Source organism: Rhinopithecus roxellana, chromosome 5 (genome assembly GCF_007565055.1).
Source record: "Rhinopithecus roxellana isolate Shanxi Qingling chromosome 5, ASM756505v1, whole genome shotgun sequence".
Lineage (NCBI taxonomy): Eukaryota > Metazoa > Chordata > Mammalia > Primates > Cercopithecidae > Rhinopithecus > Rhinopithecus roxellana.
In genome coordinates this window covers 93,488,667-93,516,664 of record NC_044553.1, presented here as the reverse complement: position 1 = coordinate 93,516,664, position 27,998 = coordinate 93,488,667, and the positions used below count along the sequence as shown (strand labels likewise).

General features: G+C 36.6%; 1 protein-coding gene across 1 annotated transcript in view; it reads left to right on the top strand.

Annotated features, from left to right (window-relative positions):
* PCNX4 (pecanex 4) overlaps positions 1 to 27,998 on the top strand; it is a 43,236-nt gene that overhangs the window by 10,965 nt on the left and 4,273 nt on the right. Inside the window, 10 exon segments of the mRNA XM_030931689.1 lie at positions 5,142 to 5,488; positions 5,490 to 5,884; positions 12,251 to 12,430; positions 12,526 to 13,013; positions 13,264 to 13,364; positions 13,479 to 13,598; positions 15,882 to 16,245; positions 18,927 to 19,030; positions 21,916 to 22,949; positions 23,332 to 23,518. Of these exon segments, the coding sequence (XP_030787549.1) occupies positions 5,195 to 5,488; positions 5,490 to 5,884; positions 12,251 to 12,430; positions 12,526 to 13,013; positions 13,264 to 13,364; positions 13,479 to 13,598; positions 15,882 to 16,245; positions 18,927 to 19,030; positions 21,916 to 22,949; positions 23,332 to 23,518 (3,267 nt within the window). The 5' untranslated portion in view covers positions 5,142 to 5,194.

Here is a 27,998-nt window from a genome sequence, read left to right as displayed (position 1 = left end):
ATTTTGTGTGGTGTTATATATGTCTGAGTTACATACAGTTTTGCTAACTAAGAATTCCTCTCAGTACATTGCCAAATTGATCTCTGTTTCTTATTCTTCTGAGTAATGCATAAGAAATACAACTCCCAAATAAAGCAACATTACTGTGGCTATTTTGTTGGCCCACTTTCAGAGTAGTATATGAAGAAAGCCTATGGCTTAAATCAATGTTGCGATGTCATCTTTATCCCTTAAGTTCTCTTTTCATAGTTTTGTTTTTTTCCTAAGTCTTGAGCCATTTTTAATTTGAATATTGTAGAGGTGACATCCATACCAATGCATCAGTTCTTCTGGGAATTACTAGTCTTTCAGAACTATGTGCCAAATTCTCACTGGGGGAGTACATTTTAGTTATTGTGAATTTGTTTTCTATGCTAGTAATTCAGGTTAGCATTTAGAAGATTTCTCTATATAAATGAAACTGTTGTCTCCTACAAATAAAGTATTTTCAAATTCTTAAATATTTTTAAATGTTCCAGGATCTGTAATTAAAATTAAATGTCAAAGGGTTCCAGTGAATCATAATTTTTGTCTTTATACTTCCTTAATGAGTTGTTAGTATCCATCATGTAATCCTCTTTTATCCTAAAAAAGAAAATAGAAAGAAACACCCATGCTTTAAATCAGTCTTTAGATCTGATATGCTTGCTACCTGCCAAATTTCCCTGATAGTTTTTTGCTTGTGTACCTCTGTTCATGACATTCCTCCTTAACTGGCATACCCTTTCAGTTCTTGGTTTGGCTCAATCTTTAAGATCCTGTGGAATCCCAGGCCAGTGTTTCTTAAAGTAGTTTCGATAAAACAGTTACATGATCTGTTATTAGATATCATGGGAAAAGTGGGTTCCAAGGTCAAATGAATTTGGAAAACTCGACACATTTTAAGCAGACTTGCAGAAGTGTTTTCTAATATCAAAGGTCTCAAAATCTTTAGTCTGCTAATATCCATTGTGACTCTTCAAGATGACAGTATAGTGTATAATTTTTCAATCTGCTTTGACTACAGACCGCTTTTCAAGATATGTTCTGTGGGACATATGATCCTGTATCTTTCAGCCTTTTAAAAATAGTTCACTCAAATCACCATACCAGTGTCCTCTCCCATGTTTTTTAGGCTTCTTGAGGGAACATACATTCTCTTTGTACTTCTTAGTCTGCTCTCACTCAATTCTTGATTTCTCTCACTTTATTTTGCCTCTTATGCCTACTGTTCTATGTCTGCCCTTCTTTCTCAGTATGAACTAGTTCCTCCTTTGCTGATGATGCAGGTTAAAGCATAGTATGGGACAAGCAGCAAATTAAAATTGGACTTCTGACATCTTAAAATTCTCCAGTCATTTCCTCCACAGGAGAAACCCAGCCATATATCTCCCTCAGGCTTATCCTGCTCTTGTGTCGCTTTGTGGTATATTGATCTAGGCAGAATCTTCCCTGAACCAGTAATACTATGAGTAGATAGTATTATTTGCTCCGTAAAAATAAGTAAAGATACTTTCCAAACATTTTAAAACTGAATAAACAGTTTATGGGCTTACTATTTTGAGTAGAGTAGGATATGCTGCAAGTTTTTGAAAATGGTAAATACGGCCGGGTGCGGTGGCTCACGCCTGTAATCCCAGTAGGTGGAGATTATGAGGTCAGGAGTTCGAGACCAGCCTGACCAACATGGTGAAACCCCGTCTCTACTAAAAATATAAAAATTAGCCAGGTGTGGTAGCACACACCTGTAATCCAAGCTACTCAGGAGGCTGAGGCAGGAGAATCGCTTGAACCCGGGAGGTGGAGGTTGCAGTGTTCTGAGATCACACCACTGCATTCCAGCCTGGGTGACAGAGCAAGACTCCATCTCAAAAAAAAAGAAAGAAAGAAAATGGGAAATACTCCCAGCTTCCCTTTAAGACAGCAATATGACATATGTTCCAACTTTAATTGTCTTATTTAGGCTGTGTCATTAAAGTATTACATGCTTCTCCATGGAAAGGTATTTTGCTAAATATGGGGAATCAAGAGTCTCAAGATGTGGCCTCTGTATTCATCTGTTTTCACTACTGCTGATAAAGACATACCCGAGACTGGGTAATTTATAAAGAAAAAGAGGTTTAACATACTCACAATTTCTCATGGCTGAGAAGGCCTCACGATCATGGTGGAAGGTGAAAGGCATGTCTTACGTGGCAGCAGACGAGAGAAAATAAGAACTGAGTGAAAGGGGTTTCCCCTTATAAAACCATCACATCTCGTGAGACTTATTCACTACCACAAGAACAGTATGGAGGAAACCACCCCCATGATTCAATTATCTCCCACAGGGTCCCTCCCACAACACATGGGAATTATGGGAGCTACAATTCAAGATGAGATTTGGGTGGGGAAACAGCCAAACCATATCAGCCCCTATGCCCAATAACATGTTAGTAGAGAAAATAAATAAACCTGAAAAGATAAAATGTAAAGAGGTGAACAATACAAGAAGTTACTCCAAGAATGCCATATATTCATACATGTTACAAGGTTGACTGTCCTTTATCCAAAATCCTTCAGACCAGAAGTGTTTTGGATTTGGGGTTTTTTTGTTTTTGTTTTTGTTTTTTTTCAGATTTTGGAATGTTTATATTATACCAATTATGCATCCCAAATCCAAAAATCAGAAATGCCCCCTTAAGCATCTCCTTTGATCATCATGTTGGCACTTAAAAAGTTCCAACTTTTGGAGGATTTTGGATATTCAGATTTGTGATGTCCAACTTGTAGTATGTAGAACAAGCAGTGGTTTTGGTATACAGAGAGAAAAGATAGTCAGCTACACCAAACTGCTCCTGCAAAATTTTCAGAAATGTCTTAAAAGTTGTTTAAAGTTACTAATTAGGGAAGGGAGGAGAGGACATCATCCTAGGCAAAGGAGAGAGTATGAGCTCAGTGGTACCCAGGAAGAAAAACACAGAACGTATTTACAGGGTGTGAGGTTGAGAGTTCTGGACTGACATTTGGTAATTTGAAGAGATGTTAAATGTTACATATAAAAGACACAGAGCTTAGTTAATATTCCTTCTGAAACTTTTTATATATGTGCAAACCATATACAGCAATCTACATATATAGATGTGTGTACTCTTTTTTGGATACAAATGGTATCAGTAGTGTGTTTATTTTACTTTTCAGTATATCGTGGACATCTTTCCATGTTTCTATAATAATAACGCTTCAGATACTGCACTGTTTGGAATATGATCACAGATTATTTCGTCAAATGGATGAAAACATTTAAACAAAACTTTACAAAAGACCCAGAAATACTAACATGCAGATAGATAATCTGGTTTATAAAGTATCTTTACTTTCCCAGGAAGCCACCCTACCTTGTTCCGAGTTATCTCAGTAGAGCCAGAAGGGCCAACTTTTACCTAACTCCTTGGGGAAATGTCAGGCACATCCACATTCTTCATTTTCCTGTCTGATGGCATCTTCCATAGATAACTTATGTCAGAATGTTTATCCCCTCCCACAGGAGTGTGACCTTCCTTACCCATTGGCTTCTATAAGACAAAGTGGAATATTGTACACTGAGCCTGACGTCAGTGCAGGAGACAAGCTCGTACAAAGGGGAAGGAGGCACTCTTTCCATTCCCTAAGATTGACCCGTAGACCACTAACGTTCAGTTTGGCCCTGTAGTTCTGTTATTTTGTGAGTATAGCGTCCAGGACCTCTCTCAGATACCAGAATCCAAGGATGTTCAAGTCTCTGATATAAAATGGTATCGTATATGCCTATAACCTATGCACTTCCTCCCTGTACTTTAAGTCATTTCTAGATTACTTAAAATACCTAATACTATATAAATGCCATATAAATAGCTGTACTTTATTATTTAGGGAATAATGGAAAAAAATCTGTACATGTTCAGTACAGATACAGTTATTTTCCTGACTATTTTGTCTGTGGTTGGTTGCACATGGATGCAGAACCCACAGACACAAAGGGCCAGCTGTACTTGCAGGGCTGTCCTGTGATTTAAAAGCTGTGATTCATTCTATGCAGAACTAAGACCAATGACTGAAAGATGTAAGAAGATAGATGTTTACAATTTTAAAAACTCCATAGCGGTATAACAAAGAGGTGATCTAAGGTACTAATTCTTAAAGGTGACTCCCCCAAACTTTTCATGCTGCCCCAAATTTCTCTCCAGAATTGATACTGGTTAGGTAGAACTGACTAGAGGAAAGATTATGTTTAAACTGACTGGAAGAAAGGCTATTTTAAGATGGCTTTAAATTTAATTTTTCCTTTCTAGCCTAACATGATCCACCAAAGTAATACTTTGCTAGCTGGTTTTGTGTAGGGTAGCTGTTTTTCAGAATAAGCTGCAAGGAATAAGGAAAAGTTGAACTGAAGATAACTTATGTTATTTGATACTTACATTATATGGCTATTGAATATAAGTAGCCTAAATTGATTTGAGTTGAAAGTATTGACATTTTGGACTTTCCATTGACCTCAGAATTTAAATATGTGAGTTAAAGTCTAATTCCAAATATTAGGTTATAAATTAATAAAGAATATGATTTTTTTTTTTTTTTTTTTTAAAGAAATAAGGCTGAGCACAATGGCTCATGCCTGTAATCCCAGCACTTTGGTAGGCGAGGCAGGAGGATCACTTGAGCCCAGATACTCAAGACCAGCCTGGTGGGTAACATGGCAAAACCCCATCTCTACAAAAAATAAAAAGTTAGCCAGGCATAGGGGCATGTGCCTATAGTCCCGGCTACTCAGGAGGCTAATGTGGGAGGATCACTTGAGCTTGGGAGGTCAAGGCTGCAGTGAGCTGTGATCACGACAGTACTCTCCAGCTTGAGTGACAGAGTGATACCCTCTTTCAAAAAATAAAATAACTGAGCATATTTATTTTGTTTATAATATGTTATAAACAAACTAACACTAAGTTGCTATAAAACAAGTATGTGTCAGGAAGGGGTCTGAGAAGTACAATTATAAATCCTACCCTTGAAGGAAGTAAAGAGATGAAATAGTAGTGTGAGGTTTTTCCTCACAGGTTTTAAGGAAGATGTTTTCAAACAGTGACTTTTTTTTAATTTTTATTTTTTAGAAACTGCTGTGTTACAGAAAAGCATGTGACTTTCAGAATAATCCCGAGTGAGGATGAGTCCAGATGTGCCTCTACTGAATGATTACAAGCAGGACTTCTTTCTGAAGCGCTTTCCACAGACTGTCCTTGGAGGCCCTCGATTCAAATTAGGCTATTGTGCCCCTCCTTACATATATGTTAATCAAATTATTCTTTTTCTAATGCCATGGGTTTGGGGCGGAGTCGGAACACTTTTGTACCAGTTAGGCATCCTGAAAGACTATTACACAGCAGCACTTTCAGGTGGATTAATGCTTTTTACTGCATTTGTCATCCAGTTCACAAGTTTATACGCCAGAAACAAATCATGCAACAGTAGAAAGAATATTAGCCACAGATATCTTAGCAGAGGAGGATGAGCATGAATTTACAAGTTGTGCTGGTGCTGAGACTGTCAAATTTCTCATTCCTGGCAAGAAATATGTAGTCAATACAGTTTTTCATTCTGTTCTTGCTGCATTAGCGTGTGGTCTTGGAACATGGTATCTGCTCCCAAATAGAATAACCTTGCTGTATGGCAGTACAGGAGGCACTGCTCTGCTATTCTTCTTTGGATGGATGACGTTATGTATAGGAGAATATTCATTAATTGTAAACACAGCTACAGAGACTGCGACTTTCCAAACACAGGATACTTATGAAATTACTCCTCTTATGAGACCTCTTTATATTTTTTTCTTTGTTTCTGTGGATCTGGCACACAGGTAAAAACCTACCAAATACTTTGTAACTTGCTTTGTTTTTAAGTATACAGAGTAAGAGAGCTCTCCTTTTAGTGTTACAAAAAAATGAATCCATGGATTAAAAATAAACCATTGGATAACAGGTTATTTTGATAATTATTCTTTCAGGATTAATCTCTGTAAAACATACTAAAGCAATAGTTGAAACTTATTAAAGAGTTTTTTTTTAAACCCTTTTTGAGATAAAGAAGGAACTTTTCAATTTTGTGTTTCACTTTAAATAAGAAGCTTTGAGTTTTTAGGATAGCCTGGCTGAAACCTGTGTAAGGAGATGGAACTTTCCTGTAGGGGGGAAAGGAAGAATTTAAAATTTATACACATAAGTATTATATAAAAATTGAGTGACTTTAAGACAAATAGAAAATTTATTTCTAATTTTGTGATAGCAACAATAGAAGTAATATTGATTTTTTAAAAACCAACTTGTTACAGAAGAAAAGTAGAAAATAGTTTTTTTAACAAACATGATTGTTCACAAAATTGTTTGATAACCCCTTTTATTTGCCTTTCCAAATTTGACTTTTCTTTCTCTGTCTCTATAGATTGCAGCTTTCTTTTCTTAGGTTAGTGTCCAGGTAGATATCTGTTCAGGCATGTTATGGTCTGAATATTTGTGTCTCTCCAGAATTCATATATCACAGTCTTAAACCCCAATGTGACAGTATTTGGAGATGGGGACTTTGGGAGGTAATCAGGTCATGAAGGTGGGTCCCTGGTATGATGGGACTAGTCCCCTTATGAGAAGAGGTATCAGAGAGCTTGATCTCTCCCTCTCTGTGCCATCTAAGGGCACAGCAAGAAGGTGGCCACCTGCAAGCCAAAGAAAAGAGCTCTCACCAAAACCTGACCATACTGGCAGCCTGATCTTGGACTTCCAGCCTTCAGAACTGTGAGAAAATAAATTCTGTTCTTTAAGCTACTCAGCCTATGGCATTTTGTTATGGCAGCCCATGCTGATTAAGATTTTGCTACTAAGAAGTGGGATACCTTTGTAACAAATACCTAAAGATGTGGAAATGGCTTTGTAACTGTTGGTAATGGGTAGAGGCTGGAAAGAGATTTTTTTTGTTTCTTTGTTTTGTTTTGTTTGAAACGGAGTCTTTGCTGGGTCTCCCAGGCTGGAGTGCAGTGGCACAGTCTCAGCTCACTGCAACCTCCGCCTCCTGACTTCAAGTGGTTCTCCTCCCTGCGCCTCCTGAACAGCTGCAATTACAGACATGGTGCCACCATGCCCAGCTAATTTTCGTATTTTTAGTAGAGACAGGGTTTTGCCATGTTGGCCAGGCTGGTCCCAAACTCCTGACCTCTAGTGATCCACCCGCCTCGGCCTCCCAAGTTCTGGGATTACAGGCTTGAGCCGTCATGCCCAGCCAAGGCTGGAAGAGTTTTGATGTGCATGCTAGAAATCTGGACATTAAGGGTGATTTTTTGAGGCGGAGTCTCGCTCTGTCGCCCGGACTGGAGTGCAGTGGCCAGATCTCAGCTCACTGCAAGCTCCGCCTCCCGAGTTTACGCCATTCTCCTGCCTCAGCCTCCCGAGTAGCTGGGACTACAGGCGCCCGCCACTTCGCCCGGCTAGTTTTTGTATTTTTAGTAGAGACGGGGTTTCACCCGCCTCGGCCTCCCAAGTTCTGGGATTACAGGCTTGAGCCGTCATGCCCAGCCAAGGCTGGAAGAGTTTTGATGTGCATGCTAGAAATCTGGACATTAAGGGTGATTCTGATGAAGTCTGAAGTCCCCTGAACCCAGAGGAAAGGCAGTCCTTGTTACAAAGTATCAAAGAACTTAGCTGAACTGTGTCCTAGTGTTTTGTGGAAGATAGAACTTTAGAGCCATGAAGTTGGATACCTGCGTAAGGAGAGTTCAAAGCAGTGTTGAAAGGAGCAGTTGGCTTCTCCTGTTTCTAGTAAAATGTGAAAGGAGAGAGATGAATTGAAGAAGGGATTGTTAAGCAAGAAAAGGAACCGGAACTTGAAGATTTGGAAAATTTTCAGCCTGGATTATCCATATCGTAAAACATGAGAAAGCATATTCTGAGGAGAATACCAAAAGTGTGGGGCTGGACTGTCTCTCAGTAAAGAGCTTTTTGGCATTATATGAGTAGAAACACTGCCAGTTTGAACTGAAGTGGTTGGAGACAGGAAGTAATGAAGGCCGACAGTTGAACTTCTTCGATTTGACAGGATGTAATGATAGAACTGTTCAGCTACAAACGTGCAGTATTCTTCTAGAAAAGGAGAAAATGATGCCAAAGGTGATTTAAGGGTCTTGAGGGCTACCACCTCAGTTTCAACAAGTCAGATAGCCTCTACCCAAAGCCTTGGGAGCAGTACCCTCATCTAGAGCAGTGACAGTGACCTGCCACCCCAGTGGCCTGGATGGCAGAGTATGGAACCAAACAATTATTCTCAAGCTCTTAGATCTAATGGAATTTGCCTTGCTAGGTTTTGACTTCCTTGGGATCATCACCCTTTTTTTCCTGTTTCTCCTATTGGAGTGGGGGTGTCTCTTCTATACCTGCCCTACCCGTAGATTTTGGAAGCACATAACTCATCTGGTTTCACAGGTTCACAGTTGGAGAGGAATTTTGCCTCAGGATGGATTATACCTAGGTCTCATCCATATCTGATTTAGATGAGACTTTGGACTTTAGCCATCAGAGTTAATGCTAGAATGAGTGAAGACTTTGGGGGATATGGGGATGGAATGAATGTATTTTGCATTTGAAAAGGACATGAGTTTTGAGGGGCCAGGGATGGAATGTTATAGACTAATTGTGTTCCCTCAAAAATGTTTACGTTGAAACCCTAACCCCCAATGTGATGGTATTTGGAGATGGGCCTCTGGGAGGTAGTTTATGAAGGTGAGACCCTAGTCTGATAGGATTAGTGCCCTTAGGAGAGACACCAAAGAGCTTGATGTCTCTCTTTTTTCCACATAAAGACACAGAAAAAAGGCAGCCATGTGTAAGCCAGGAAGAGAGTCCTCACCAGAACCTGACTATACTGGCAGCCTGATCTTGTACTTGTAGCCCCCAGAACTGTTAGAAAATAAATTTCTGTTGTTTAAGCCACTCAGTCTGTGGTATTTTGTTATGGCAGCCCAAGCTGATTTAAGACAAGGCATTTTAAAATATTAAGTCAGTTTGGGCACTGAAACTGACCTCTTCTTGGGTGTCTGTTTGCAATTTCTTAACTTTTAATCTCTTCTAGTTATACTGCATTTATGAACCAGAGGGCGGTGTAATGCCCATGTAATTCTTCACCTAACCAAAAATGTAAGGGGAGGATTAATAAACAGGAAATCCATTTATAATTGATTTCTTAATACCACTACCATTTACTGACTATAAAATATATTCCAGTTAAATATTTGGTTTTGAAAAGTTAGTAAAATTGAGTTTAAGTGTGTATATACACATGATTGCCTTTAAAATATTTAAAATTTGTAAGGTGGTTATTTTTAGAATACAGATTCTTGAGTTACTGTCTCTGTATCCCATTTCTGAGATCAGAAATTGAATGCCTGATGTAATCTTTGGGTTCAAAATGATGTCCTAAGTTCTTTAATTTTAAAAAAGAATCTTTTAATTTGGTTTTCCTGACATTCTGCATTACGCATTTCTAAAAGTACATAAAAGGTTTTTTACTAAAATCTTGTTGGATTTAATATACAGTTTTAATGTTTAAGATTTGATAATTACAAAGAGTTCTTTGTTTTTGTTTTTTTTAACTGTAACTAAAAAGACAAAGCCAGTCCCCACATCTATTTTTAAAGAAGAAAATGACTATTTTATCCAGAAAAATTACCTCCGGTTTCACTTTTGATTCAGAAAATAATAGAATTGAGATCATCTCTAGACAATAGTTGTGATACTGCAGCCAAATGATGTATGAAATGCATGGACTCTTCAAATTTGGCCAGTTGACAGGTAAATTGTTTCTTAGTTTTATTTCAGAAGATACGAAAGGAAGCAGAAGATGTGAACCCCACAGCGTGGTAATCTTTTCCTTCCCTATTCTTTACCTAGTACAGTTGTGTAATAATACTTTTAAATGACTTTTTCTGTGCATTTTAATTTTTATCAAAAACATTAAATCTACAGTGCTTAGCTCAGACACTCGGGAATTGTTTGAATGAATGATACACATGTACATCATCTTAGCCACTGTAGAAAACATCTTTTTTCTTGACATGTGGATCTTAGTGAGTGTGCAGAATTTGAAACATTTTTATAGCTGTAAGGTTCCAAACTAAGTTGTCATCTTAAGGGCTAAGATTTTTTTTTACCCTAGAACATTTTTATTACATTATCAGAAATATTATAATTTAATGTTTTTTCATATTAAAGAATTAACCACAATAATGATCCATTTGGAGCTAAGTCCTATATACAGGAAAATATTCACAATGTTTGATTACTTCAGTTATATTATCCTTGTATATAAATACTTTACTTTGCCATTGCTTATTGTTAAAGGACCAAAAGAGATTTAGGGGTAGAATCTAGTTTTGATAAAAGGTTTCATGAGCATACGTTCTTTTTACACAAAATATCCTATTCTTGATAGAGGAGTGTTGTCTTAGGGAAAAAAAAAAGACTGTACCAATCTCCATGTTTTCCTTGACCTTCCTGTGGCTTACTATGTATGTATGGTTTGATTTTCTTGATTTTTTTGTTACTTGAATGGTTTCTACTCAGAATGAAATGAATTTTATTTTGTAAAAAAGTATTGTCCTCTAATTTAGTATCACATTGTTAATCTTGTGTTCATTAATTCTCTTGCTTATAAAAACTTGAAGGGCATACATTATGAGGCAGAGCACATTAGTTGGCATAGTCCTGACATCTATGTGAGCAAACATACAATGCCATTACTATATTATATCCATAGTTGCTATACATTTGCTTTGGGACTGTCAGCATGTGCTTAAGTGGATAATTATTTCAGAAATTGTCTTTCTTTATTGTTATTATTATTTTTTTTTTGAGACGGAGTTTTGCTCTTGTTGCCCAGGCTGAAGTGCAATTGTGCGATCTCGGTTGACTGGAACCTCCACCTCCTGGGTTCAAGCAATTCTCCTGCCTTAGCCTCCCAAGTATCTGGGATTACAGGCACCCACCACCACACCCAGCTAATTTTTGTATTTTTAGTAGAGATGGGGTTTCACCATGTTGGCCAGGCTGGTCTCAAACTCCTGACCTCAGGTGATCCACCCACCTTGGCCTCCCAAAGTGCTGGGATTACAAGTGTGAGGCACTGTGCCCAGCCCCAGAAATTGTCTTTCTCCTCAACTTGGATTCCCAGTAGTTCGGGTATTCAAGTACAATTATGCTGTAAGTTTTGAGATTTTGTTGTCTTTTGAAAGTTATCTTTGGAACCCCAGAAGTACTCTGACCTTATTGGTCTCTGGACACCGTGTTTGATTAGCGTTATTTTTTTAAAAATTCATAATATATTGATAATATGTATAGTCCTGTGCTTTAAAATTAAATTATTTGAAGCAGTTTGATGATGGTACATTTAACTGTTAAGTGCTGTGCCAAGTTTGAGTTTTTCCACTTAAGGTAGAGGTAGTCACTACTTCATGAGGAGATGGTAATGTGCAAGTTTGTGTTCTCAAATTCGTACCACTGCTTATGCAAAATGGAACAGTGCTGTAAATGCTAGTTAAGTTGTTAGATTAACCTGCAGAGAAGATACAATCATAACCTGAGTTACTCATTTCTGATATTAACCATTCTAATGTTAACTTCTGGGTCCTGGGAACGGGACAGTACAAGACAGAGGAAGAGAAGAGCTTTCTCTTTTTTTTTTTAGCTGCTAATGTATGAATGTGAGTAAGGCTTTGACTTTCCAAAGTTGCTTGAAATTTTAAATTATAAAATTTTAAAATTCTGAAGAATCATTGGTAGAATTTCAGCCAATGTAGTAGTTTAGACATTTAGGGAGAAATGTTTATGTTCTCATTATGGCCTCAGTTGTTCAGTTTTACAAATTCCTGTATTCAATTTTCTTACTCCTCAATGATGGCTTTTAATTACTTCCTCCTCCTTTGCACATTTGAGTTCACATATTCTCTAAATGCTAAGCTTGTACACAATTGTGTAGGGGTAGTTGCTGATGTAGGAGGACACTTGTCATAATTTGTATGTATTGATCATTTAAAAGTTGGGACTAAGACTTTGTGTGTGGTGTGTGTATGTGGGTTTTTTTTTTTTTTTTTTTTGGAAGGGAGTGTGTTGTTATTCTGTGTTGCTTTGCTTTTCCTTAAAAGATCCTCTTCTATATATTTTGTGTGATTTAAATGTTCTTTTTTTTATAGGTTTATGGTAAATATGCCAGCTCTAGAACAAATGAATCAGATTTTACACATCTTGTTTGTATTCTTACCCTTTCTGTGGGCACTTGGGACTCTGCCCCCACCCGATGCACTTTTCTTATGGGCAATGGAGCAGATTTTAGAGTTCGGCCTTGGAGGCTCATCTATGTCAACACACCTACGGTATTTATTTTTAAATATTGATGTTATATGTAACTTATTCTTAAAGAACATTTTTCTTTTCAAGTAAATCTTTTTTTCTTTTTTTTTCTCTACAGGTTATTAGTAATGTTCATCATGTCTGCTGGAACAGCTATAACATCATATTTCATTCCAAGCACTGTTGGTGTGGTTCTTTTCATGACTGGATTTGGTTTCTTGCTGAGTCTGAACTTAAGTGATGTGGGTCACAAAATTGGAACCAAATCTAAGAATTTACCCAGTGGTCCAGAAAAACATTTTTCATGGAAGGAATGCCTTTTCTACATCATTATATTAGTCTTCGCTCTTTTAGAAACTGGTTTGCTTCATCACTTTGCTGGCTTCTCACAGATTTCTAAGGGCAGTTCCCAGGCTATTGTGGGCTATGGTTTGATGATATTACTTATAATACTGTGGATACTTAGAGAAATTCAAAGCGTGTATATCATTGGAATTTTCCGAAATCCTTTTTATCCGAAGGATGTGCAAACTGTGACTGTATTCTTTGAGAAGCAAACTAGGCTCTTGAAGATTGGTATTGTCAGACGGATTTTGCTAACTTTAGGTAGGAAGATATAGTCTATTAACCTTGTGTTACAAATCATATCCTGGAAGTATTCAAAAATATTACTGAATTCCCATATTTGTGTGGTATTATACCACATACAAGTGTTCTTTTATGTTTTGGTTTTTTGTTTATTAGCTTTTTTGGTTCATTGCTTAAATGTGCTCAGAAAAAATGTATATTTGCCAAAATAAAATATGGTAGAAGGAGCTGTTTTGCCTTAATTAAATTTCTCTTTGTTTTGTTTTAGTATCACCTTTTGCCATGATAGCATTTCTCTCATTGGACAGTTCCTTACAAGGGCTCCACTCAGTGTCTGTCTCTATTGGATTCACAAGAGCCTTTAGAATGGTAATCCTAATATGTGTTTAATAGTATTTTCCTATTGCTAAGTTTTATTGTAATTTTGTTTAATAGTTTACTTAGATTATCTAATCTAATTAATGAATAATTTGTATACTGCAGGTATGGCAGAATACAGAAAATGCTTTATTGGAGACAGTCATTGTATCAACAGTACATTTGATCTCCAGTGCAGACATATGGTGGAACAGAAACCTGGATACAGGAATCAGACTCTTACTGGTAAATGTGTCTTTTAACAGCTTTACTGAAGTATCTTTTACATACTGTAATATTTATCCATTTAGTGGTGTATATTCAGTTTTGTAGTCATCGCTGCAGTCTAATTTTAGAAAATTTTCAACATCCCAAAAAGAAACCTCAACTGTTATTTCCCATTCCCCCTCCATCTCACCTACTACCCACTGTAGTCCCAGAAGCCACTAATCTACTTTCTGTCTTTATGGGTTTGCGTATTTTAGATATTTCCCATGAATGGAATTCTGCAGCATGTGATCTTTTGCATCTGGCTTCTTTCACTTTTATGTTTTCAAGGTTCATTCATGTTATAGCGTGTATCAGTGCAGTCATACACTGTATAAGGACGTTTTGGTCAATGACAGATCACATATACAACGGTGGTTTGATAAGATTATAATGGAGATGAAAAATTCCTATCACCTAGTGGCATAGCCCTTGTAGGGTAGCTCATTACTCACATGTTTGTGGTGATGCTGGCGTAAACAAACCTACTAGGCTGCCAGCCATATAAAAGTATAGCATATACAGTTGTGTACAGCATGTAATACTTGACAATAAGCAACTACAGTTTATATATTTAGTGTACTTTTTATCATTATTTTAGAGTATATTCCTATGTTTAAAAAAAAAAAAAGTTGACTGTGAAACAGCCTCAGGCAGGTCCTTCAGGAGGTATTCCAGAAGAAGTCATTGTTATCACAGGAGATGACAGCTCTATGTATGTTATTGCCCCTGAAGACTTTCCAGTGGAACAAGATGTGGAGGTGGAAGACAGTGATATTAATGATCTGACCCTCTGTAGGCCTAGACTGATACGTGTTTTTGTATCTTCATTTATGACAAAAAAAGTTTTAAAAGTTAAAAATTTTAAAATAGAAAAAAGCTTACAGAATAGGGATATAAAGAAAAAATGTTGAGCAGCTGTACAACGTGTTTAAGCTAAGTGTCATTACAAAAGAGTCAAAAAGTAAAAAAGTTTATAAAATAAAAGAGTTATAGTAAGCTGAGGTTAATTTATTATTGAAGAATGAAAAATATTTTAAAAATAAATTTAGAGTAACCTAAGAGTACAGTGTTTTTAAAATCTATAGTAGTGTATAGTAATGACCTAGGACTTCACATTCATTCACCACTCACTTACTAACTTAGAGCAGCTTCTAGTGCTGCAAGCCCCATTCATAGTAAGTGCCCTATTCAAGTGTACCATTTTTTATCTTTTATAATGTATTTTTACTGTACAATTTCAATGTTTAGATACACAAATACTTACCATTGTGTCACAGTTGCCTACGGTATTCAGTACTGTAACATTTAGTACAGGTTTGTAGCCTATGAGCAATAGGTTATACCATACAACCTATGTATATAGTAGGCTATATCACCTAGGTTTGTGTGTGTACACTGTATAATATTCACTCAATGATGAATCTCATTATTTGTGAGCATATGTTTTCATTTATCTTAGGTATATGTACCTAGGATTGGAATTTCTGGTCATATAAGAACTCCATGTTTAATACTTCATGATACTGCAAAACACATTTCTTAGAGCATATCCTTGTCTGACTGGATGCGGGGGATCACGCCTTTAATCCCAGCACTTTGGGAGGCTGAGGAGGAAGGAGGGGTGTGTTTATCTAGATTTCTTTCCTTGTGATATCATTGCCTGGTTTATGTATCAGGATAGTACCGATCCCCTGAAATGAGTTAGGAAATGTTCCATACTCTTCTATTTTCTGGTAGAAGTTGGTGAAGGATAGGTATTGATTATTCGTAAGTGTTCTGTAGTATTCAATATGTATCTGAAATGTTTTGTGGTATGTAGTATTTTGTATTGAAGCCATCTGAGCCTCAGCTTCTCTGTGGGTAGTTTTTAAATTATTAAATATCTTTACTTTTTGTAGGTTATTCAGATTTTTTATTTCTTCTTGAGCCAGTTTTAGTAATTTGTGTCTTTCTAGAAACTTGTCAATTTCTGCATTATGTAGTATGTGACCCACAGTGGTTCAACCTTAAAACATAGTTAGTACACTGGCTGTTACTGTTTTTGTTTTTTTTTTTTTTAAGAAAGTCCAAACTTTAAAATGTAGTCTTGTTTATTAATTGTGAGTTTGGAGAAAGTTAACAAAGAATCAAAGAATAAGATCTATTTCTTCAAAAATATTGGGGCAATAATAAAATTACTGTATAGTCTTTCTTATGTGATCTTGAAAATTCATGAAAAATCTTTAAGGATAGATAAAAATAATTTTTACATTTCTACAGGTTGGTATCATACGTGATCGTTTGATTCGGTTCATCTCTAAATTGCAGTTTGCCATGACTGTACTTTTGACATCATGGACAGAGAAAAAACAACGTCGAAAAACAACTGCCACTTTATGTATACTCAACATTGTCTTTTCTCCATTCGTGTTGGTCATCGTAATTTTTTCTACACTACTGTCTTCTCCCTTACTCCCCCTTTTCACCCTTCCTGTGTTCTTGGTGGGGTTTCCCCGACCTATTCAGAGTTGGCCAGGAGCAGCGGGCACCACAGCCTGTGTGTGTGCAGATACAGTGTACTACTACCAAATGGTGCCCAGGTTGACTGCTGTGCTGCAGACTGCAATGGCAGCTGGAAGTTTAGGTAAGTAAATGGGTTGTGCTCAAGAATTTCTCACTGATGTATTTAAAGTACAAAAAAATAACAAACAGGAAAACAATCTTTTTATCCAACCATAAGATAGCATAGCAACCATAACAATTTGATGTGTAGTTTTATCCAACTGTAAGATAGCATAGCAACCATAACAATTTGATGTGTAGGCAGAAGGACTAAATATGAAATTAGAAGTTTATCTCCTGCTCCTTGTTTTCATCTAAATTAAGTTACAAAATAAAAATACTCGGGGAAATTTTTATTAAGGTGATATGATAATTTTTAAAATACATTTTCTTGAATAAATTCAGATTACGATTACATCATTGAAACATGGAAACACCTTTCCTCCAGGATTTCCCTGAATTTATAATGAGTTCATGTCAAGTAGATGCAATAGCATACATTCATAAAGTTTCTGCATTATGTAATATGTGGCCCACAGTGGTTCAACCTTAAAACATAGTTAGTACACTGGCTGTTACTGTTTTTTTTTTTTTTTTTTTTTAAGAAAGTCCAAACTTTAAAATGTAGTCTTGTTTATTAATGAAACTTTATGAAAACTAGCTTTACATAATATGCGCTTGAGGAGCAGAGGGAATTTTATTCATACTTTACAAGTTATAGAGACTTAAGCAGTCTGACAAGATAACTGGACAGGATAACAAGAACTTTGGTCAGTGATCAGTAGGTAAGGTAGCCTCCCAAAATGAAATGCTATGCAGTTATTAGCAAGAAAATAGGTTTTTGATGACAGTAAACTAATTTTATGAGTTCTAATGCTTTTGTCAAACACTAACTGTAAATTTTAACTGTATTGTACTTCTCAAGATTGGTTTTAGATAAGGTATAAAATTGATGACACTAGGTGTGTCATCTCCTACCATGTGCTTTAACCCCTGAAACTTGTTTTTAAAATGACAGATAACTTTCTGACAAACTCATTCTAGGCAGAGTAGCAATTTAAGATTAGAGTTTTAATAAAATGCTTACTTGGGGTTGAACTTTTCTAATTATTATGTGAGATGATTTATGCGAAGAAAAATATTTTATCTTTGTAGTACAAATGTTTTATGAATAATCATTTTTCTTATAGAAAATAGTCTATACTTACAATACTTTTATCCAGTGCTAATTAATTTTCATTATGTAATACTATTCTACTTTTTAAAACACCTGTGGGGTAAAACTCCCATCAGAAATAGTAATTAGATAAAAGTTATACTTTATTATCAAACCAATTATATTCAACCAAGAAGTGTATTATAAAGTATTTTCTGGTGAGGAAAAAAGCAATGAGATAATATTTCATATACATCAGAGTGGCAAAAATGTAAACAATTTGACACTACCAAGTATTGGCTAGGGCATGGGGAACAAGAACTTTCAGACCTTTCTGGAAGGAAATGTAAATTTCTACAACCACTTTGAAGAGTTAAATGGTAGTCTGTAATAAAGATGTACATATCCCATGGCTGAGGGATTCCAATTTCTGATTCCATGATTTAGTGATTCCAATTCTAGGGAAATTCTAGTACATGTGTTTTGGGGGTCCTCAAGACTACCCCAGGTTTGATGGTTCACTAGGAGAACTCACAGCTAAGATTTATTATAGCAAAAGGATGCAGAGCAAAATCAGCAAAGGGAAAAATCACAAGGAGTAAAAGAGACCAGGTGCAAGTCTCCAGGAGTTGCACAGAGTCACACAGAATGTGCTTAATTCCCTGGCAACAAGTTGTGATGTGTTGACTGCCAGAGAAGCTCATTTGAGACTCAATGCCCAGGGCTTTTATTGCAGGCTGGTCATGCAGGCACTGTCTGCCTAGCACATACCAATACTCCAGAATCCCAAAAGAAGAGCAGGTGTTTGGTGTATACTGTAACAGTTAGACACAATGGGAGACTCTTACCAGGTAGCGGGTTCCCAGATGCCAGGCAAGGACCAACCATATAAGCAGACCTTTTGAAGAATAGCAGTCGGTTTTGGTATGTTAACACTGTTCTGAACCACATGTTGTACAAGCAGACTTGCACAAAGGTAATTTCTGCAACATTACTTATAATAGTGAAAAGTTGGAAACATCTGAAAAGTTTATCAATGAGGAAATGAATACTCAAATTCAATTAAATTGATACAGTGTATTTTCGACAGCAGTTATAATAAATTTTAGCTGTTTGTCATAGATGTAGGCAAATTTCATTAATAAAAGAGAAAAACTAAATTTAAAAAGTATTTGTACAGTGTGGTAGCATTTTATGTACATTTTTTAAACCATAAAACACTTTTATATGTTCATATGCATGTATATAAAAATGTCAAAGATATTTTAAGTCATGACTGTCAAGCTGACTTTTATAAACTCAATACTTTTGCTAATATAATTGACATGTATTTAAGATTTTATACAACAAGTTCTAATTTGTTTTTCTGGAAAATCCTTGTATTTTTATGTATTATCACCTGCAGATTGTCTGTTCCAGCTGCTCTTGTAAAGAGTTAATTTAATGCCTCTTGAAACGCAGTGAGTAGTTATTTCTGTTCATGACCTAATGAGAGGGTAGGAGTCGTGAATCAGTTCTAGATGTCTTTTCAGTTTTGAAGATTCACATGGCAAAATAAAAGAAGCTTGAAAAATGATTTTCTTTTTTTTTTTTCAAATGTGTTGTAGGTCTCCTCCTACCTGGATCTCATTACTTGGGCCGTTTTCAGGATCGTTTAATATGGATAATGATTCTGGAATGTGGCTATACTTACTGCTATATTAACATTAAGGTCAGTGTGCATTTAAAACATCGCTAGTATTTTTATAGTTCATGTGTAAAATTTTACTTGTTGTGTTCACATCAAACACTCAGTTTCAAAGAAGAATATCTTTTCAATTACCTGTGAAAACACCTAGGGATTTTTAAAGTATATTTCGATGAGCACATGTTGATAGATGGACTAATGTTAATTGTATAATAGAGCATGGTAACAAAATATACCTGCTTGCATTCCTTCCCGTCCTATTCTTGTTACCTCTGTCTAGCTGAGCATCTCAAAAGTGTGAATCAGTAACATTTTTTAACTCCTATATCATTTAAGTATTCTCAATAAAAACTGTATTCTAATCCTACTGCCCCTACCTGCTATACTCTATTTCTCTCCTTCCTTGAAGAGCAAATGGCCTTATTAGAGCTGCTTATAGTTGTATCTCCAATTTAATTTCTTCCATTCTATCTTCACCTTACTCTAGGTTTTTGACCCTGCTACTCTACCCGACCTGCTCTTGTCAAGGTCGCTAGTGCCTGGCATATTGCTAACTCCAGTGATCAACTCTCAGAACGAGTCTTATTTGAACCATCAGCAGCATTTTACACAGCTGTTCTCTTCTCTTCACTTGTTTCATGGGTTACTTCTCTACTTTGTGGTTCCTTCTCTTTTCTTTGACCTTTTAACACCAGAGTGTCCCAGAGCCCAGCAGTCCTTGATGACAACTCTGTCCTTCTGGTTGTTCAGGCCAGAAATACTAGAGTCATGTTTGACTCCTTTTTCACTTGTATACTCCCACACCCAGTCCAACAAGAAATCCTGTGGGCTCCACCTTTAAACCATATGCTGTATCCCATCTCTTTTTACCACCTTGGTCCCAGCTACCTTGATCCCTTACCTGAATAATTGAAATAACCTCCTAATTGGTTGTCCTGCTTCCACCTATGTGCCCCTACAGTATACTGTCAACCAGAATGATCTTTAAAATCTAAGTCAAACCATGTCACTTCTGTACTCAAAACCTTGCAGTGGATCTCTTCTTTCATTCAGAGTAAAAGCCAGGCTCTAAATGGCCAGGCTTCCTATTCCCTCTTTGGCCTTCCCTATTACTTTAACCCTCTCACTCTATTCCAGCCTACTGGCTATTCCCTCTGCCTGAAACACTCTGCTTTCAGATAATCATCTAACTCCCTCCCTCACCACTTTCAGGTCTTTGCTCAAATGTCACCTCCTCAGTGAGATCTCCTATGGCCATCATATTTAAAATTACACTCCCATTCTTATCCCAGCACTCCCAATCCCCCTTGCCTTGCTTTACTTTTTCCTTATTTTTATAGTACTTATACCTTCTCACAAACTATATAATTTACTTATTAGTTTTACTGTTGATTACCCATGTCCCTCACTTTATAAGTATCACAAGCACAAGGATCTCTTGTTTTTATTCAGGAATACATCCTAAGCCCCCGAAACAGTGCCTGGCACAGAATAGGCTTTTAACAAAAAAAAAAAAATTTTTAATGAATAGTTAAGTTAATATTTTGTACTAGCACAGATTGGATAAAATCGCTAGTGACTAAAAAGCTGTCTCTTTATTCCAGTGGTTCTCAAAATGCAGTGCCCAGACTAGTATTAGTAATACTTCCTGAGAACTTGTTGGAAGTGGAAATTCTTGAGCCCTACCCTGAACCTGCTGAGTTAGAAACTCTGGGCGTGGGCTCAGCAATCTATTTCAAAGAGCACTCTCAAGTGATGCTGACTCACCTACAGATTGAGAACCTCTGTTCTAGTCTAACCCATACGAGAAGATAAAAAAATATTGAGGACATTTTGATTACTTATTTTTATTCTATTTAAAAATGATATGGTTTAATAATACCTAATAATGTTGATTGATCCTTTGTGCTCTGTGACATATGTGGTTTAAAAATATACTTTTTGATGGTACTCTTTTTTTCTGTCCTTTCTTGATGCAAGCTGGGTTAGGCCATGCCATCTATTAACAATTAATACTTTATAAAATTTACAAAGCATGCAACCGTCACAACCATATGCACTAGGATTATTTTCCTTTGAAACAGAGGAGAAAGGAATCTCAGAGAGGGTAGGTGACCTGCTCAAGTTGTGTGCCAGCCACCTGGTAGAGCTGTGACTTAAAAACAAGTTCGGAAGGCACTGACAGCTTTGTAAAAATATATAAATTAGCAATAGCAATTATAATAGTAAATAGTGACCTGATACATCCTTTTCAAGTGATTCCTTCTAAGGAGGTAATCAAAATGTGTTTAAAATTTATGTAAGAATATATTGATAATATTCATTCACTCAGCATATATTTGTTGCATACCCACTGTGTACCAGATACTGGTTTAGGCACTACTGACATAGCAGTAACCAAATTAATCAAAGAAGTAAATCTGCATTATGATGTTAGAAATCTGTAACAGGAGAATGATAAATTCTGGCACATCCGTGCATTGAATAATGCTGTTAGTCTCATAAAGTGGGATGGAAAGGGTATAATACTACTGTATATACTGTATAATTCTAATTTTGCCTTTTTCTCCTCCAGGATTATAATTTAAAAATTTTTACTGTGTGGCTTACTCTTAACTATGGATACAGTCTTTTAAAATTATATTCATACCTAATAAATTTGCCCAATTTCTAGTAGAATTTCCATAATATTTTCAAAAAAATAGTAGCATTATTTTTAATCCTATCCAGAATCAAATATGTTAAGTGCCGTTAACTTTTAAGTCAGGATGTTGCTCTTGAGTTAAAGAAATTGTTTTTGTCATTTTCCATATTTTTGTGATGAGAATCTATGGGCATTTACAAGACTAGTTGCTGTATTCTATGTAATAAATGATTATAAACTCAAGTACTTTTTATTTCTTCTTTAGGGGTTAGAATTGCAGGAAACATCCTGTCATACTGCAGAAGCTCGCAGAGTTGATGAAGTTTTTGAAGATGCTTTTGAGCAAGAATACACAGGAGTATGTTCCCTTAATGAACACTTTGGAAATGTCTTGACACCCTGTACTGTTTTGCCTGTGAAATTATATTCTGATGCCAGGAATGTTCTATCAGGCATAATTGATTCTCATGAAAACTTAAAAGAATTTAAAGGTGACCTCGTTAAAGTACTCGTGTGGATACTTGTTCAATACTGCTCCAAAAGGCCTGGCATGAAAGAGAATGTTCGCAACACTGAAAATAAAGGGAAAGCACCTCTAATCTTGCCTGCTTCGAACACTTCGCCACCTCCCAAATCCCCAGAAGACATAGATAGTTTAAATTCAGAAACTTTTGATGACTGGTCTGATGACAATATTTTTGATGATGAGCCAACTATCAAAAAAGTAATAGAAGAAAAACATCAGTTGAAAGATTTGCCAGGTACAAATTTGTTTATTCCAGGATCAGTAGAATCACAGAGGGTTGGTGATCATTCTACAGGCACTGTTCCTGAAAATGATCTTTACAAAGCAGTTCTATTAGGATACCCTGCTGTTGACAAAGGAAAACAAGAAGACATGCCATATATTCCTCTCATGGAATTCAGTTGTTCACATTCTCACTTAGTATGCTTACCTGCAGAGTGGAGGACTAGCTGTATGCCCAATTCCAAAATGAAGGAGATGAGCTCATTATTTCCAGAAGACTGGTACCAATTTGTTTTAAGGCAATTGGAATGTTTTCATTCAGAAGAAAAGGCCTCAAATGTATTGGAAGAAATTGCCAATGACAAAGTTTTAAAAGACTTTTATGTTCATACAGTAATGACTTGTTATTTTAGTTTTTTTGGAATAGACAATATGGCTCCTAGTCCTGGTCATATATTGAGAGTTTACAGTGGTGTTTTGCCTTGGTCTGTTGCTTTGGACTGGCTCACAGAAAAGCCAGAGCTGTTTCAACTAGCACTGAAAGCATTCAGGTAATCCATTTAGATCATATGTAAGATATAACATTGGCCAAAAAATATTGATTTTTCTAAATCACATACAAGAAGACAGTTCTTCGTTTCTAGTTTTTAAAAATTTACTTTCTTCAAAATGAAAAAAATGTTTCATGTGTAGTGTGATTATATCAAGAGTACGCTTTAATTTGTGCTTCCTTTGGTTTTGTTTATATGGAAAACCTGTTTTTTTATGGCTTACTGATTTCTTCACCTTAACTGCATCATTTCTCCCTCCACTTTTTATCTGAGATAGATATGATTTCAGTTCAATGTCTTAAAATATTGATTTAACAAAATCTATTTGAGCCATAAAGTTGACAACAAATATTCTAAAATTCTTCGGTTCTCCATTTTTTAGGTATACTCTGAAACTAATGATTGATAAAGCAAGTTTAGGTCCAATAGAAGACTTCAGAGAACTGATTAAATACCTTGAAGAATATGAATGTGACTGGTACATTGGTTTGGTATCTGATGAAAAGTGGAAGGAAGCAATTTTACAAGAAAAGCCATACTTGTTTTCTCTGGGGTATGATTCTAATATGGTAAGGTTAAAAAATTTTTAAGCGTATATATACTAACCTTAGAGAATGGATGTCAATTATAAAGTATTTGAACTAAGTGATAAATGATATAACATTATAATTGTGATATATTATAGTTTTAAGGCATTTGTAGTCAAGACTTTATGGCGAAGCTAGATGAACTCTAGCTGATCTCTCTACTTTTGCCAACTGAAGAGGAGCCAATTAAAAATGTTGTGTAGCCATAGTGCAATACCTGACCTATAAGAGAGCCAAGTATGTGTAATATACTATAACATATTTGACTAAATGGATTGTATTCCTATGTTCAATGTATGAATTATCACTTGGATTTGACTCCTAGAAAAATTTATTTGTAAGTGGCAAAGTATTTTGCTAACATTTATACTGTAATGAAGCAAACCTAACCTGTGAAAATCCAGAGACTTAAAATAGGGGATGACTCTTTAAGATTTAGTACTTGTTCTTATCGCATTTAAAATGTCATCAAGTCTACACAATATGAAAGATTCAATGTTATGAGCTTATTGTGGTTTTGTCTGTCTGGCATTGTGGTTTGAGGAGCTCTGCAAATGCACTACCCAGTGAAACTGATGAAAATTATATTTTTTTAAAATAACCATTTAAAGTCTTAGAAAGTCTCCTAAGGGCATACAGCAAATGAACACAAATTTATTCAAAAAAATCTGCTAAAACCCAGTGAGAATAGTAAGAGACTGCAGTATTTGAACCAAAACCTACCCTACCTGAACCTCAGCAAGATGGAATCTCACCTCAGACTGGTACAACCCAAAGCATAGGCTCTCTTCTCTGTGAACTCCCAGTTGGAGGACTGTTTTCCTAGGAAGGGCAGGAGTTCAACATTTTTAATCCTGTCCCAGCTACCTGTTGCTGAGGCTAGATTCCAGGCATGTGAAGTCCAAGTAAAGATTCCCTTCTGGCCCACTACACTTATGGGATGGAGACTTTATCTTGGGTGTGGTGCCACAGAAAATACTGGGGCCTTGATCACTCTTGCCCACTCATAATGTGGAGGTCCTATGCTGGGAGAGGCAAGCTGGAAAGACCTGAGGCTACTCATTCCCTCCACCAAGTGCTTTTCTCCTAAAGCAGAAGGGTCACTCAAGAGAGAAGCATGCTCTCACCCAGAACTCTGGCTCAGAGATTTTGCCCAGTGGAAGAAGCAAATTATTATTAACAACAACAAAAGCTCTGAATCTCTTCTTCCCAGAGGAACTGATTTATCTGCAACAGAGTGTAGACACATTGAAGCCCAAAATGTTCTTAAAAACAGTGGAGGACTTGCTGTTTTATGATAGTGTCAAAAAAAGAAAACAACATAAATGATGGAGGTTGTGGTGAGAACTAATTTCTAGGAGACTGGTAGGTTCATTAAGCTAAACTGTAAACTGGCTAGATTTTTTTCAGGGGAAGAAACAGCAAAGAGCCTTCCTGGGATCAAACACATGAAAAGCTATTCCTTTCAAGGAGTTCACATTTAATTGGATCAGTCTGTGGAGCAATGTATGCCCCAGGTCTTTGTTGAAAACAGAGTAACCAGCTGGCAATCAGTGGAGCTTAATAGCTGGGTGTGAACACTTAACAGACAAGATAGCCCTGCCAAAACCATCCCAAGGTAACTGTATGCATTCGGTTTGACTGTACTCTATGAGAGGCCGTATCTGAGACTTCAGACTGGGCGGGGGATGGTAGGGAGCAGACAGGGATTGACTTCACTACAGTAAGCCAGCCAATCACTAAACAAGTACATCATAATAACAAGCCCTGGAGTTAGGAATGAAGAGGACCAGCACCCAGAATTTCTACAGTGTTACCTGGAATATCTGATTTTCAACAAAAAGTTGAGATATGCAAAGAAATGGGAAAGTCTAACCCGTATACCAGGGGGAAAAAAGTGGACAACCGGGCTTGCCTGTAAGAGGGAACAGATGTCAGATTTAATAAAGATTACATAGTAGTCATTATAAAAATGTCCAGAGAACCAAAGGAAACCATGGTTGAAGATATAAAGGACAATATGGTGACAATCTCACATCAAATAGAGAATGTATGTAGAGATAGAAATTATAAAAAAAAAAACAAATGAAAAATTCACTAGAGGGGCTCAACAATAGAATTGAACTGGCAGAAGAAATAATTAGTGAACTTGAAGATTCTAGATCAATAGAGATTATGCAATCCAAAGAAGAGAAAATAATGAATGAAAAGGAAGAGAGCTTCAGAGAAATGTGGGACACCATTACCTGCTCCAACATATACTTAATACCAGAAGGAGAGAGAAGGGAGAAAACAATTATTTGGTGAAATAATGGCTGAAACTTCTTAAATTTATTGTAAAACATTAATCTACACATCCAGGAACTTCAGTGAACTTTAGAATAAATGCGAAGAGATCCACAGGCAAATAACATGGTAAAAATGTGGAAATCCAAAGACCAGGAGAAAACCTTGAAAGCACCAAGTAAAAACTACTTGTACATTTTAAGAAAAGTCATATAAAATTAACAACTGACTTGTCATCAGAAACAATGGAGGCCAGAAGCATGGAATGACATATTCAAAGTGCCTCCTTAACCCCAAAACGGGAAGCTTAACCAAGGACCCCGTATCTAACAAAGGGATCTTTCAAAAATGAAAGCAAAATAAAGAAATTCCCAGATCAACAGTAACAGAATTTGTTTCTACCACACCCACCTTACAAGAAATACTAGAGTTCTTCAGACAGAAAGTAAGTGACCACAGCCAATAATTCAAATTCACACACAAAAACAAAGAGCACTAATAAAAGTAACTGTGTAATTATAAAAAATAGTAAAAAGGCATATTTCTTCTCTTAACTGATTTGAAAAGCAATTCTATAAAATAATATGTATTCACATATTATTGGGCCTATAATATATAGGAATGTAATTTGCTAATAATTGCACAAAGGAAGTCAGTAGGGGCAAAGTTGTACTAGATAAAGGAAATGAATCCAGATGATTCATTTCTGGATTCTTGAATCTACAGAAAGAAAGAGAAATAGCATTTTTTTAAAGGGTAACATAAGGCTGGGTGCAGTGGTTCACGCCTGTAATCCCAGCACTTTGGGAGGCCAAGGCAGGCGGATCATCTGAGGTCAGGTGTTCGAGACCAGCCTGGCGAACATGGTGAAACCCTGTCTCTTCTAAAACTACAAAAAAAATTAGCTGGGTATGGTGATGGGTGCCTGTAATCCCCGCTACTTGGGGACCTGTAATCCCAGCTACTTGGGAGGCTGAAGCAAGAGAATCTCTTGAACCCAGAAGGCGAAGTTTGCAGTGAGCCAAGATCGCACCACTGCACTGCACTCCAGCCTAGGCAACAAGAGTGAGACTCCATCTCAAAAAAAAAAAAAAAAAAAAAATGAAGACTAACAACAATGCTGGGCATGGTAATTTAGGACTATAATCCCAGCAAGTTGGGAGGCCAAGGCAGAGGATTGCTTTGAGACCAGGAGTTTGAGACCAGCCTGGCCAACATAGCAAGATCCTATCTCTACAAAAAAAAATTAGCCAAGTATGGTGGTGTGCATTTGTAGTCCTAGCTACCACTTGAGAGGCTGAGGTGGGAGGAATACTTGAGCCAGATGTTCAGGTTATAGTGAGCTATGATTGCACCACTGCACTCTATCCTAGGTGATGGAGCAAGACCCTGTCTCTAAAAACATAAAAATAATTAATATAACAGCAAATGCATACTTGCTCCCTTTTCTCTCACTTTCTTTTAAAGGCATAAAATTATATAAAGTGATAGTTAAAACAATGAATGTACTGTTGGATTTGTAATGTTTGTAATGTGATATGTATAACAATACCACAGAAGGGAAGAAAAGGGACTGGAACTTTGTAAGAGTAATACTTCTGCTTCACCACAGTTAGTATAAATCTGAGACTGACTCTTGTAACACAGAGATTGTAAGCTTTAGTCAACCACTGAGGAAATAACTGAGGAAAAAAGTGAAAACAGTCATTAAAGAAATTTAAATGGCATGTTACAAAATAGTCACTTAATACAAGAGAAAGTCAAGAAAGAATAGAGGGATAAAAAAGATATGAGACGGGAGGCTGAGGCAGAATGGCGTGAACCCAGGAGGTGGAGCTTGCAGTGAGCCGAGATCGCGCCACTGCACTCCAGCCTGGGCGACAGAGCGAGACTCTGTCTCAGAAAAAGAAAAAGATATGATACAAAACAGAAAGGAAAATGACACACAAAATTCAGCTATTTCAATAATAAAATTAATGGGAATGGATTAAATAATCCAGATGAAAGGCAGAGATTATCAGACTGGATTTAAGAAAATGCCTGTAATCCCAGCACTTTGGGAGGCCAAGACAGGTGAATCACTTAAGTCCAGGAGTTCAAGACCAGCCTGGGCAACGCAGTGAGACCTTGTCTCTTAAAAAAAAAATAAACAAAATTATCCATACATGGTGGTGTG